This window comes from Salvia splendens, chromosome 1 (genome assembly GCF_004379255.2).
Source record: "Salvia splendens isolate huo1 chromosome 1, SspV2, whole genome shotgun sequence".
NCBI lineage: Eukaryota > Viridiplantae > Streptophyta > Magnoliopsida > Lamiales > Lamiaceae > Salvia > Salvia splendens.
In genome coordinates, this window is record NC_056032.1 from 1,718,384 (window position 1) to 1,731,492 (window position 13,109).

The following is a 13,109-nucleotide window of genomic DNA, read 5'->3' on the forward strand; positions in this document are numbered from 1 at the left end:
TCATCTTGATGTTCAACCTGCACATCTTAAAAACATGCAGGCTGAGTACAGAGTACTCAGTGACACGTGCCAAAAACAAACATATATATATAAGTTGTACATCCATCCATAAGTCTATCACACGGCGCCTTTTCTTCTTTAAAAAAGCATACAAATTCTTTTTGACTAAAAGTCCGACTGATCAGTCAACTTCTTTATCCTTATGTCTGATAATCCTAGCTTTACCTAAGTGGCCACCTCAACAAGTTACCCCGACCGGCCAACCTCTCTAGGATGGCTAACGACTCTTGTGCACCACAATCGAAACGTTTTGGCGTAGCCAAAACCAACAAACAAATATCTCCAACAGACAGGTCTCGAAAATAAACACTTTATGGCATGACAACAACTTTAAAAGAATTGATCACATATCCATTTTTCAGAAAAGGCATTTCATAACTTCAAAAGTATTTGCTTTATATCCACACTATAGTGCTGGATATTAAAAGAAAGCTCACCTGGTATGATTATCTCCAATTAAATTCCTCGTTAGGACTCACTTGCCCTTGAAAATAAATAGCGTAACATGCTAATTAGTACTTGAACTATTTTTCTGAAAAAGAATGCATGCATCTTACAGGATATCATCTATCTCTTAGTCTCGGCTCATTGGATTTTTCTTAAATCCTAACTCGGCGATCGCCGGATTGGTTCGTGCCAACCACCGCATCTTCGGATATTTCCAAGTATGCCTTGAACAATCTATCCATCTCCGCCGGTGAGTACGGTGTGCGGACACCGGCGCGGGATGGAGGAGTCGGAGTTTGGCAAGGGACGGGAGGCCTAGGCTCCGGTGTCCACCCGTAGCGCCCATCGGAGGTACCTTGGTCGTCGACCGGGTATGGCCGGTAGCCACCCGGAACGCCCGAATCTTGGGTGAGAGGAGGGGCCGAATAGTCCGTTTCTGGACTAGGAAACGGTTGTGAACCGAACCATTCGTGGTTCCAACCGTGGGAGCCCGAAGGGTTATCGTCTTGACCGGACATAGTGATGTTGTAGGGTGTGAGAGAATGAAGATGAAAATGGATATGAGAGATTGAAGATGAGAATGGAGATGAGAGAATGATGATGAGAATTGTGGAGTTTGATGTGAATTTTTGGGAGTGAAATTGAGGGTATTTATAGATGAAAGTGTGTATTTTTGGGGTAAAAAAATTATAAAAAAACTTAAAAAGTGGAAAAAACGGTTATAAACGGATATAATTTTTTTGGGAAGTGAAAAATTTTTTTTATCGGTTTTTTAATTAATAACCGATTTTTTTTTAAAAAAATAATAATTTAAACACAACGGCTATGCCGTTGACGAATGAGGGCGCGTCACGTCAACTGCTCGTTGGCACGGCGCTGCTCGATGCATCGAGCAGCGCCGTGCCAGCGCCGCGAGCGCAGCGGCGGCGGGTGGCGTTTGTGCCAGCGGCGCGGACCGCCGTGGCGACGGACGCCACCGTTGTGGATGCTCTAAGGACGCTAAATTAAGGAAGCAATTAGTTGTGTCGTAAATTTTTGAAGGAGAGTCAAAATTTAGGACGCAAAGCCTTTGATTAAGGACGCATTATATGCGCCTCTAAGTAGAAGGGCTAAAAATACTAAACATTCATCACTAAACAAAACCAAATCTCTAATAATTCTTTAGCTTATCTCCATACTCCAATTATCGTAATTAGGGGTGAACAAAAAAATCGAAACCGAATATCTGAATCGAATCAAACCGAAATTTTGAAATTCGGTTCGATTTTTTCGATTTTTCGGTTCGGTTTTAAAAATTTAAAAATTTCAATTTTTCGGTTCAGTTCGTTCGGATGAAAAAAAAACGAAAAACAGAATTATATTTTAAATATAATATTATATATATTATTTCATTAATTTAATATATTATTTCATATATATAATATATATTCTTTTAATATATTTATATAATATGCATTATATATATTCTATTATATATTATATTCTATTAGTTTATATAAAATAAAATATATATATTAATGTATATTCCATATTTTTTTTGGTTTTTCGGTTATTTTTGAAAATTTCAGTTTTGTTCGGTTTTCGGTTTTTTAGTTCGATTCGATTTGAGTTTTGAACTAAATTTGGTTTTTCGGTTTTGGTTCGATTTGAGCAAAAAAACGAATCGAAACCCGAAGACTCACCTCTAACCGTAATCCACCCAATTTTCGTATTTTCTGCTCCGGCTGCCCTATTGGAGAACGTCCCCTCTCACGGCGGCTCCCTTCCGCCGCTCTCATCGGAGAATCTCCGATTTTCTCGGTAGCAATCCACTCGATTCCCCTCTGCTTGGCTTCGCCGAGAAATTGATAGAAATTTTATGGAATTTCGTTTTGTGGAATGATTCGCCGGTACTTCTATAACCCTCTCTAATTGCTATCTTCAATAATTCTCTGTAAATCAATGGAATGAATTTAATTGTTTAGATTCTCTTGTTTCATGACTCTCGCTTCAAAAAATTTATCGATTATTGCTGGATAAGATTGTAGAATTTACTATCACGAAAATGGGGAAAAATCAAGCTTACAAAGCGATGCAATGATCTCGGTTTGGCTCGAGCTCCGCCGCGCCGGATGAGGTCGAAGATAGCATGGTCCGTACCCTTCCAAATTGAATTTTTAGCGCGTAGTCTGTTTTTTTTTCTTATTAGATGTTGATTTGAGAAAGTTAGTTGATGGAGATGCTAACATCATGATAATTTGAGATATAATTAATGAATTAACTAAATCATGCTTTAAAAATGATTTAATAAATTGACTTCGAAGGATTTAGGATGACAATGTGTAGTTAAAAACTTGCTGAAAAGTGTTGTAGAACTGAAATTTGTTGGACTAATTAGTATTTAGCGCTTTTGGAGGGGATTGTTAGGGTTTCGGAACTCTTGAAGCTATGAGCAATGACTCTCGCTCAGTTCGAGGTAGTGTTGAAGAAAAAAATAGGATAAATCTGATTATGAATTGGGGCTATACATAGTTCAGTTTCCGTTTTCTTTGTTAATTTGTAAATGAGCTTGTTAATTGTTAAAATCCATCTATGCTTGTCAATGAGCTTGTTAATTTGTCAATGAGCTTGTTAATTGTCAATGATCGAGTGGAAAGAGTAGAAAAACACCACATAGTAGCTATATACTGTTGGTAATGAGCAAGCTTTGTTGATGTGATTTGAGTTGAATGCTATACGTGGAAAATCGATAATGTAGGCGCTGTAAATCGATAATTTGTAAATGAGCTTGTTAATTGTTAAAATCATATCCATTAAGAAAGTAAGTACCAAATTGTCATTAGATTTCTATCGAAAGTACAAGGTTGTTTTTTTCGATGTGATTAAGTTGATGTGGATTCTGTAAGGGGGTTTAAATATTTTTTGATTTTGGAATCTCCAAGCTTAATAAAATGAATGCTTGCTTTATTTGTTCCTATAAGTTTGGTCTATGCCACCGTTTCCTTCGCGCTCTGCTCAAATTGCATGAGCACCAATTGATGGATCAATTTTTCCTTGTTATAGCTATGAACCAGTTCTGGACATGAACCACCAAAAATTATCTAAGGATAAGGAAAAGAACACAAACATACATACTCAGGCTACAGATTTCTCTCTCATTAAATAATTAATACTCATATTTCATGTGTTTTCAGCATGTGATTGAGATATTAACCAACCTTAGCAATGGTTTTTGTTGTTGGAATCGGAGATGTTATTGAGAAATAAGTCTTCTATGTTCTGTGGCCCATTTCATGGGCCATGTAAATATTTAATTTTAAGAACTTAGCAGACTTGATAGTAAATCATGTGCTTCTGGTTAACAAGAGTTTGGCTGCTCTGTTCTGTTTTTTCCCCTGATCTGTTGGATGCCTAGTTATACAATTAATATCATAAACACCCCTGCTCAATAAGTGCACACATGATGCAGATGGTCTCTGAAGATTTTATTGTGGTGTGTAGGCGTTTCTTGGTAAACTATTGCATCCAGGTTTCTCTGCCGGGACTTACTAATACAGACATCTTGTTCCAGGTGAGACATGTCTACATATTCAATATCTCTTCAAATTGTGGTGTTAAAGAAGGCAGTTGGGCAGAGATTTGCTGTAATCCAAGTCAACTGTCAACGGTCAATAATTTCTTACCTTAAGTAATTTTGGCTAAAGGTGACACTGAATGTTTTAGACATGAGAATCTAAGGCCATTTTTATATCATGTTTGTCGCTGTTTATCGACGAGTATATATCCTGTAGCAAAGGAAAACACAACTTAAACTGATCTGCACTTTCTTTCATTTTTCCCCTTTTCTTGAAACTGACAAAAGTTAAGTTCAAAGTAACACCAATTATTCAACTAGGCCTCTAGATGGAAAGAGAATTGTTGGTTCTTCGTTTGTAAGCTCTGGAAACAGTGCTACTAAGAATCTTGATGAATAGAACCGTTATACCTAAAGAAATTTTGTGGTGTGCTTCAATCAGCTGAAGGGGGGATATATTATCTCTCCGCATAACTTTACTACTCGAGGAATTTGGTATAGATTAACTTTTGGTTTTTGGATGTTTGCACTTTGCAGAACTTTGGAGTTATGGGATCAGATGCAGAAGGGTTACAAAAGAACATGTTCAGTAAGTGATTGCAAGACTTCTGTTAATTAATTGTTGAGGTTATGCTATATTATTGTGTTATTGTAAAGTGAATGCAACTCAGAATAATTCACATGTCATGGAGTATAGGTGTGGGATTATGCTAGGATGCAAGAGCTCTGCTGATCCACAAGGATTTTGCTATGTGAAGGTAAATCCCCCTTCTGTATATCCAGATTCATTTGTTTATTATGAAGTATTTGGCTTTACTGTCTTAAGCTATAATAAATGCTGATGTTCATTATTCTAATGTCCGATGAGCAAGAAGGCACACAGAGAAGATGCACTTCTTGGTGAGAACTCCTTACATTTTCTCAAACTGGCCAAAATGCTTTCTCATCATCTTATTACCACAAAATGCTTTCTTATCTTCTTACTTGTTTTGCATATGTATGATGTATCTATACATTTATATAATAGATTGGATCTGTGCTACCTTTTTGTAGTACAGATATTAGAAGAAAATATAGGATTCTCACTTAATTATCTAAATGGTATTAGAACTAGGTCTACATACAGGAGATATCTATAGTCAGTGACTCGGAGAATAAGAAGTAAAGAAAAGAAGGATGGTACTATGAATGAGATTCTCTCATTTCTGTTTATAAAACGTGGTCCTCTCATTTCTCATCCCGGAAACTATGATCAGCTAACAATGTGCTGATATTCTGTTTCCCAGATTTCAGTAAGATCTTCATGTACTAATTCGTTCACTTGGGAGGAGATGAAGTGAACATGAGTAAGATTTTACACAAATTTCGAAATTGCAAAACAGTTCTAATTTTTCGTTGCTAGTATTTTTATAGTAGTCAATCATTTAGCTTTGCATACCGTTTTAATGAAATGCATGTAAATTTGGATCGCAGGTTGCTGGGAGACAAAGCCTCATGTTAAAAAATGGTAAAATCTTCTGCTTCAATCTTTAATAAAAATGCTGCGAGAGAAGTCACTATTGAGGTGCGCGAGCAGTTGGAGAAGCAAACTGAGGTGTCGCGTGCGGAGTTGGAGAGGCAAAATGCAGCAGCATGTGCTGAAATAGAGAGCAAAATGCGAGTTGCGCCCAGATTTAGAGAAAAAAAACATAGGAGGTTGGAACGGTTGATGAACCTATTCAGTGAATAGGTTGACGAAATGATAAGTCAAAAATAGCTCAAGTCTTTATAAACTAAAAGTGTAAAACAATATTATTAATTTTATATAATTTTTTAGTTTGTTACTTTTTATATTCTCATTATGATCTTATTTAATAAATTGTCCAAATAATAAATTAAAAAAATAATATTAGAATTGCTGATCAAATCTTACACTAATTACAAATGGTCGAAAACTTGCTAGCACAATTAGAAACTTGCGAGCACAATAGAGTTGCTAGCAAACTTGCGAGCACATATATAGCTTGGTCAACTTCTCTTATTAGCGAGCAAAAAAGGTGCTAGCAAAATAACTTTTGCTCGCAAATTTGCTACAAGCGCTATAGCTAGCACAATTGGTGCTCGCAATGTGCTAGCAAAACGATCGAGCACTTTATTACCTTTTTGCGAGCGCAATGGTGCTAGCAAATCACCTCCTTTCTTGTAGTGACTATATATAGTACATTTTAGGATTGTAATGTCATCTAGCAATCCAGAAATTAATGGTTATACTTATACACTGAGAGATGCTGAAAATGGGGAATATGAGAGTGCTTCAAAATGGATAGTGTCGTGCTCATACTCATGTAATGTACACACGCTATAAATTTTATTTCTACTATAAATAATTGTATATATGTAATACTAATATCCCCATATTAATCATGCCATTCACAAGTTGATTATTTGTAGTCATTTTAAAATTAGAAGTCATGTATCAAGAAATTATACTTATATGAAATCAATACTCCAATGCATGACTATGTAAATTGAGCTATATATTCTAAGTGTTAGTTAATGGGATCTAAGTGTGATTGGGTACAATTTGATTTGGAAGGCTTGGTTTGTAGAGTGCAGCAATAAAATTATACGGTTAATATTTTTAAATTCTAAAATAATTAATAAAAAAATTTAAAAATGAATTGGAGTGGTATACTATATTTGTGTGTGGAGAGAATAAAGTCTTATATTAGTATTTCATGGCAAATTTGATAATCAAGTACTGCAGCAACCGGGATCAAGATTATGACACATGTCATGTGATGATAATTGACAGGTTTATTAATTGGGCTTAAGTAATAGTACTATTAATAATAACATAATTAGTGGCTTGTGAAACAAAAAAAAAGTGAAAATAGAAAATAGAAAAAGTAATATCTAAACATAAAAATGGGCTAAAAATGTCTACGTACATTAGGGAATGTGTCAGCAGAAGAATTCATATCTACGTACATATATCTATGTTATGTATATACACGTACGGAAATGCATGCAGTTAAGTTTAAAACTAAAATGAAGAAATAAAATAGTAGTACTATATTATTGGTGGTTAATATATACTATAAAAACCTTTGAAAATTGATTTAATGCATTCACAGTAGCTTTTACTCTATATTCATTAGCTTTTGCACTAGTCACGTATAGACACACCCATATATATATATAGGGATATATCTATACATTCGTGTATAAATAGTTGTATATATGTAAATTTCCCATGCGAATCATGCAATTGATGATTAAAAGGACCGAGGGTGTATATCACAGGCAAAATTAGTCTGATGCATAATTCATCATGTTTAATAAAATCTAAAAACTTTAATTTAATTAGATGAACATAATGGACCCATTAAGTTTCTTGATTAAATATACAAATAAGGACACATCCATACTCAAGAAACAAAGAAGCAGATTCATTCAAATTTCGAACATAGGTATTTTTGAAAAAAGATAGAGATATTTGCATCGAAATATATCTAAAGTGAATTCAGAACCATTGTAATTCAACGAAATAAGTGCAAAAGTCAAACGGACAAGTTAAACGACAGCGTATCTGAGACGGTGACGCCTGCGGCCGCCGCCGCTACCCCATTAATTGGGCGTCGACAACAGCCACCGCCCTATCTTCCGTTTCTTGAGTAACCGGGTCTAATTCCATTTCTTGAGCCTCTGTCTCCACGGCGAAATCTTGAACGCCCTCCCCACGAGCAACTGCCCCGGCAAGAATGTTGCCCTCGATATACTCTCCCGGGACTTCCCAGTCGGAATCGGAGTCTGAATCCGATGTAGACTGAAACGCCTCCTCAGAACTGCTGTACGAAACTAAACCTCATTATATAAAAACTTATTTAGTTACTTTATTGCATTTTATTCTATTTTTATCTGGATTACTTTCTCATGTTTTGGTATTCCACTTGTTTTTTTACTCCATCTTAACTGAAATTACACGTTTTTTTTTCTCTCTTTTTTAATCGTTTTCTGTAGTAGTACAACTATTAGTAGTTTATTTTTTATTTCAGTTTTATTCTTAATGAATTTGAATATTTCGTATCCAAGTTTTTTGATAAATATAAGTTGATTACAACATAGTAGTACTATTTACAACACAGTAATAGTTGATTACAACATAGTAGTACCCATTAAATAGTAGTACTATTTAATGTTATAAATTCAATTTGAACATATGAATTTAATCTAAATCATGGATCTCAATTCAACCCAAAATTCAATCATGTCAAAGGACGAACAATTTCAGTTTTATCATCTATTTAAGATCATTTTGATAAATATAAGTTTCTTGATAATGATGGCGTCTCCAAGTCTGCCACGAATGGTATGTGCCATGGCTTTCAAGAATTACTAGTACTATTATAAATGGTCTATTATATAACTTTAGTCTGCCACGATTTTTTTAAAGAATTACTATCATAAATGGCCTATTATATATAATTTTAATTATTTTCTCAATTATCTCGTAGTTAATAATTTAAGGGAAATTATTTATATTTTTGACAAATGAAAATTATCTTACTATCAATATATTCAACTATTTAAACAACATTATTATTACATGTAGTAAATTATGTTTTTAATTTTTACATAATGTATGCTAATATGTTGATAAATTCAGAAATGTGGCTTGAACGAAATTTTTGATACGAAACAATTGAGAAAATTGTCAAAGTTATGATATAATTGACCATTTTTTAAAGTTGTTGAATACCAGAATTTGAGCAAACTTCATGGTTTTTTGGCATTTACCCTATAAAACATCTCTAAATATAATTTTAGAATATACTTTGAAATGACACGAGTTTTAATGTAAAATTGATAAAGTAAAATAGAGATAAAAACAAAAGTGTGTTAGTAGAAAATGAGTCCATCTCATTAAGAGAAAGAAGTTTTCTTAAATAAAGTAGTCTCTATTTTTGGGAATGGACTAAAAATAAAATAGTTTCTATTTATGAGATGAAGAGAGTACTATTAAAGTTGGAAAAAAATGAAGAAAAACGTAAAATTATTCAAAGTATGACATGGATGCAACCTGCAAAGAGCAAGACTCCAAAAAGGAGTAAAAATTCAATGATCTGGACATATTGTCTTGTGGTGTCTTCAACTAATTACGATCATAGAAAGAGAGAGAAATTGAGGATATAAGTGGTTAATACAATTATGATTGGTTAAACACCAAATGAACAAAATATGTCTGGATCACTGAATTTTTATTCCTGAAAAATGTGATAGAACGAATTTTAAAGTGTTTAAAACATCACGAAATTAGTCATCTATTTTAATCTGAATTTTTATTCCTGAAAAATGTGATAGAACAAATTTTAAAGTGTTTAAAACATCACGAAATTAGTCATCTATTTTAATCTGAATTTTTATTCCTGAAAAATGTGATAGAACGAATTTTAAAGTGTTTAAAACATCACGAAATTAGTCATCTATTTTAATTTGGAATGTTACCAAATTTTGTCTAGTACTCCGTACTTGTTATGTTTAAAATGTCAAAAAACTCTTAACTAAAATAATCGTTCAATGTTTGTGACAATAATACGTGGGGATTTAAATAAAATACTCTTGAACAAGTGCTCCAAAGAAGATTAATTTGATATATTAATATAAGTGAGAAATGAAAGTGGACCGATACAAAGTAATTTGCAAAGGAACCAAACTCAGCAAAGAGGGATTATTCCAAACTAAATGAACGTTTTATTTGGTTACAAAACGTCTAGACAAAAAATTACGAGCATTAGTAGCACACATATATCAAGTTCAAAAGAGGAAACTACAAAATTAATATATAGACATAGACGAATGTTCTACTCAAAATCACTACAAAATAAAAGCAAAAAAATATAAACAGAAATACAAAATAGACTTAAAAAAGAAAACAAGAAGGTAATTTAGTTCATACATCCAAAGAAAAAGGTTGTAGTTGAGCTAGAATGTCAGCCAACTCATTTTCAACCAGATTAATTGGCATTCTATCTCTTGGATTCTCCTTTGAACATGACACTCCAATACTCAAAATCCTACCAATGAATTCCATTTTCAAATCTCCTATCTCTAATTGTGGATCAATTATATCCATTAACCCATGTGATAAAGCAGAGCTCACATATTTGTGGAGATTTACCTCACCACCAAATAAATCATTTGTTGGTCTTTTATTTATGAACATCTCTAGAATGATGATCCCGAAGCTATACACATCACCTTGCATAGAAATTGACCCAAACGTGCCATATTCTACACAAAAATTACAAGAAAACGAGTTAGATTCGGGCAAAAAATTTCATCATTTAGTAAATTCGGTAATAATTCAAGAATATACCTGGAGGAACATAGCCTAAGGTACCCTTGATCCCAAAGGAACTCGTGTTGCTTTCATATGACGATGAAAATATGTTTGAAGAAATCTTAGCTAATCCGAAATCCCCAACACAAGCAACCATGTCATGATCTAAGAGAATGTTGCTCGGCTTCAAATCACCATGGATAATAGATGAGCCACTGCCAAAGTGAAGGTATTTAATCCCATGAGCAATATCTAAGGCAATGTTAAGCTTCTGTATTATGCTAAGACACTTTAAATCTTCACTACTTCCTTCCTCGTTGTTGTGAAGCCATTTGTCTAGACTCCCATTGACTTTGAATTCATACACCAATGCTTTGAAATCCTTGCCTTTGAAGTCCACACTATCACATACACTTACAAGTTTCACCAAATTCCTATGCCTTATGCCTCCCAATGCTCTGCACTCTGCCATGAATGTCTTTGACGCCCCTCTGACCTCAAGATTAACCACTTTGACTGCTACAACTATGCCTTTCTCGTCATCAAGAACAGCTTTGTAAACAGACCCGAATCTCCCAGAACCAACCACGTTACTCTCGGAGAATCCATTTGTCGCTTTGAGGAGATCTGCATAAGAAAGCCTCAATAGCTGGCCACCAATAGTATCCTCCGATGAAACAAAGGTACAAGGATGTTCTTTTGTTTTCTTGCACTTAAGAAATACTAGAATCACAATGCACAATCCTCCAATAACCACTATTGGGATCAAGATCTTCCACAAAGTAGACAGTTTTCCCTTGGAAGATTGGACTCCTTTGCAAGTAGGGAACTTCAACTCTTCAATTCCGCCACAAAAACCTTGGTTTCCATCAAGAGAAATCGAACTTAAGTTCGTAAAAACTCCTTTTGACGGAACTTCTCCTTGTAGCCTATTGAAGGACAAGTTGAGCTTCTCAAGCTTCAAATTCTCCAAAAACGAGGGAATTGATCCAGACAGATTGTTCTGCGAAAGATCCAACTGTTGTAACCCCATCAAAGAACTCATTCCTGCAGGAATCTCACCTTGAAGAAGATTCTCATCGAGGTAGAGCTGTTGCAAGCTAACGCAACTACTCAAAGAGGTGGGAATCACTCCAGACAGTCTATTGCTAGACAAGTCCAAAGCCGCGAGGTTTCTCAAAGAGCCAACTTCACTTGGAATAGAGCCCTCAAGCGCATTGTGAGAGAGATTAAGCACAATGGAAAGCGACGAAAGCCTCATAATTTCTCGAGGGATCAACCCAGTGAACTTGTTTTCGGAGAGGTCTAACTCTAGCAAGTTGGAGAAGCTGCCAAGACTGGAAGGCACATTTCCAGAAAGCTCATTCCCATTTAGCTGGAATCGACTCAAAAGAGTCATGTTTCCAAACAATGATGGCAGTTCGCCTCGAAATCTATTTCTTCCCATAAAAAGGTTATGCAAATTCGAGAGCTTTGACATTGACACGGGAATTTGGCCATCAAGAAGATTGTGAGACAGATCAACCACATCAAGATTGACAAGGTTTCCAATTCCTAAAGGAATGCTTCCATGTATCTGATTCTCGTGTATATCAAAAATATTCACAAGAACAGACAAATTGGCTAAGGATTCCGGCAAAGAACCACTCAACATGTTCTCACTAACATCGAAACGCTCTAACTTGGTCGAATTTGTCAATGATGAAATGAAGCTCATGTCATCTTCAATCAAGTTTGAATGTAAAAAGAAATCTTGAATTAAACTAAGCCTCTCAAGATTTGGTATAGGTCCAGTGAATTGATTAGTGGACAAGACAATCCACTCAATCAGTGAAGCATTAGAAATGAAACTAGGGATGGGCCCACTAAATAGGTTTCCCTCAAGAAGTAAAACAGCAATATTAGGAAGTGTGACACCAAAAGGAATAACTCCTTCAAGACTATTAACAGAGACATCAAAATATATAATACTAGATATATTAAACAGACCATGAGGAATGCTACCAGTGAAGTTATTTTCACTCAATTGAAGAAACTCGAGGCTATGGAGGCGGCCGAGTGACTCGGGAATCTCCCCGGAGAAATTGCTTGATCCTAAAGACAGCCTTTGGAGGGTTGTTATGTTACCAATGGAGGAAGGGATAGGCCCGGAAAATCGGTTTCTTGAAAAGGATATCGTTTCGAGTTTGGGCAAGAAGCCTAGTTCATTAGGTATGGCTCCGGAAAGAAAATTCAATGTGAAATCAAGGCGCACGAGGTTGGTGCAGTTGTAGATATTTTTTGGTATTTGACCAATGAAGGAGTTGTTTCTAAAGTCAAGAAGCTGAAGCATGGGTAAGAGAGTGATTTGTGGAGGAATTGGGCCTTGGAAAGAGTTGTCTCTGAGGGTGATGTTGGTGAGAAGAGAGAGGTTACCTATGTGCGGGGAGAGGCTTCCGACGAGGCCTAGAGAGGGCAAGGTTAAGGCGACGACTCGGTTGCCGCGGCATTGGATGCCTCTCCAGCTGCACAAGGGGAGTGTTTGGTTCCATGAAGAGAGAGCTCCTTGTGGATCTTGGAGGCTGGATTTGATGGCTAGTAGTGAGAGTTGGTCTGTTTGGTTGGTGGAACATGTTGTAGGTGGAAGAAGGGTGGTGAGGAGGAAGAAGAAGAAGAAGAAGAAGAAGAAGAGTGGTAGAGAAAGAAGAAATGTCATCGAGTTTGCCATGCTCGTGAATGAGAGGATAA

At 35.5% G+C, this 13,109-nt stretch overlaps 1 protein-coding gene and 1 long non-coding RNA gene across 4 annotated transcripts; one reads left to right on the forward strand and one right to left on the reverse strand.

Moving 5' to 3' along the window:
- The first annotated feature begins 2,185 nt into the window (after positions 1–2,185).
- LOC121793519 lies at positions 2,186–5,890 on the forward strand. Of its 3 annotated transcripts, none has more exons than XR_006049122.1 (7): positions 2,186–2,396; positions 2,528–2,638; positions 3,956–4,057; positions 4,598–4,649; positions 4,758–5,239; positions 5,347–5,406; positions 5,534–5,890. It is a non-coding gene; the product is annotated as an uncharacterized LOC121793519 (long non-coding RNA). The 3 variants fall into 3 exon arrangements; XR_006049123.1 differs by having other exon boundaries at positions 2,535–2,638; positions 4,758–4,960; XR_006049121.1 differs by having other exon boundaries at positions 2,187–2,396; positions 4,758–4,960.
- Positions 5,891–9,770: 3,880 nt separating this feature from the next.
- Positions 9,771–13,081, reverse strand: LOC121793530 (probable LRR receptor-like serine/threonine-protein kinase At3g47570). The gene is made up of 2 exons (XM_042191557.1): positions 10,419–13,081; positions 9,771–10,333 (listed from the first exon to the last, which is right to left on the reverse strand). The coding sequence occupies exons 1-2, from the start codon at positions 13,075–13,077 to the stop codon at positions 9,993–9,995; spliced, it is 3,000 nt and encodes a 999-aa protein (XP_042047491.1). The 5' UTR covers positions 13,078–13,081; the 3' UTR covers positions 9,771–9,992.
- Positions 13,082–13,109: the final 28 nt, after the last annotated feature.

Excerpts from the sequence above, each read along its gene's own strand:
- LOC121793530 (XM_042191557.1), bottom strand. The coding sequence starts at position 13,077 with ATGACATTTCTTCTTTCTCTACCACTCTTCTTCTTCTTCTTCTTCTTC. Across the intron at positions 10,334-10,418 it reads CTTAGGCTATGTTCCTCCAG|AATATGGCACGTTTGGGTCA; the intron begins GTATATTCTTGA and ends ATTTTTGTGTAG.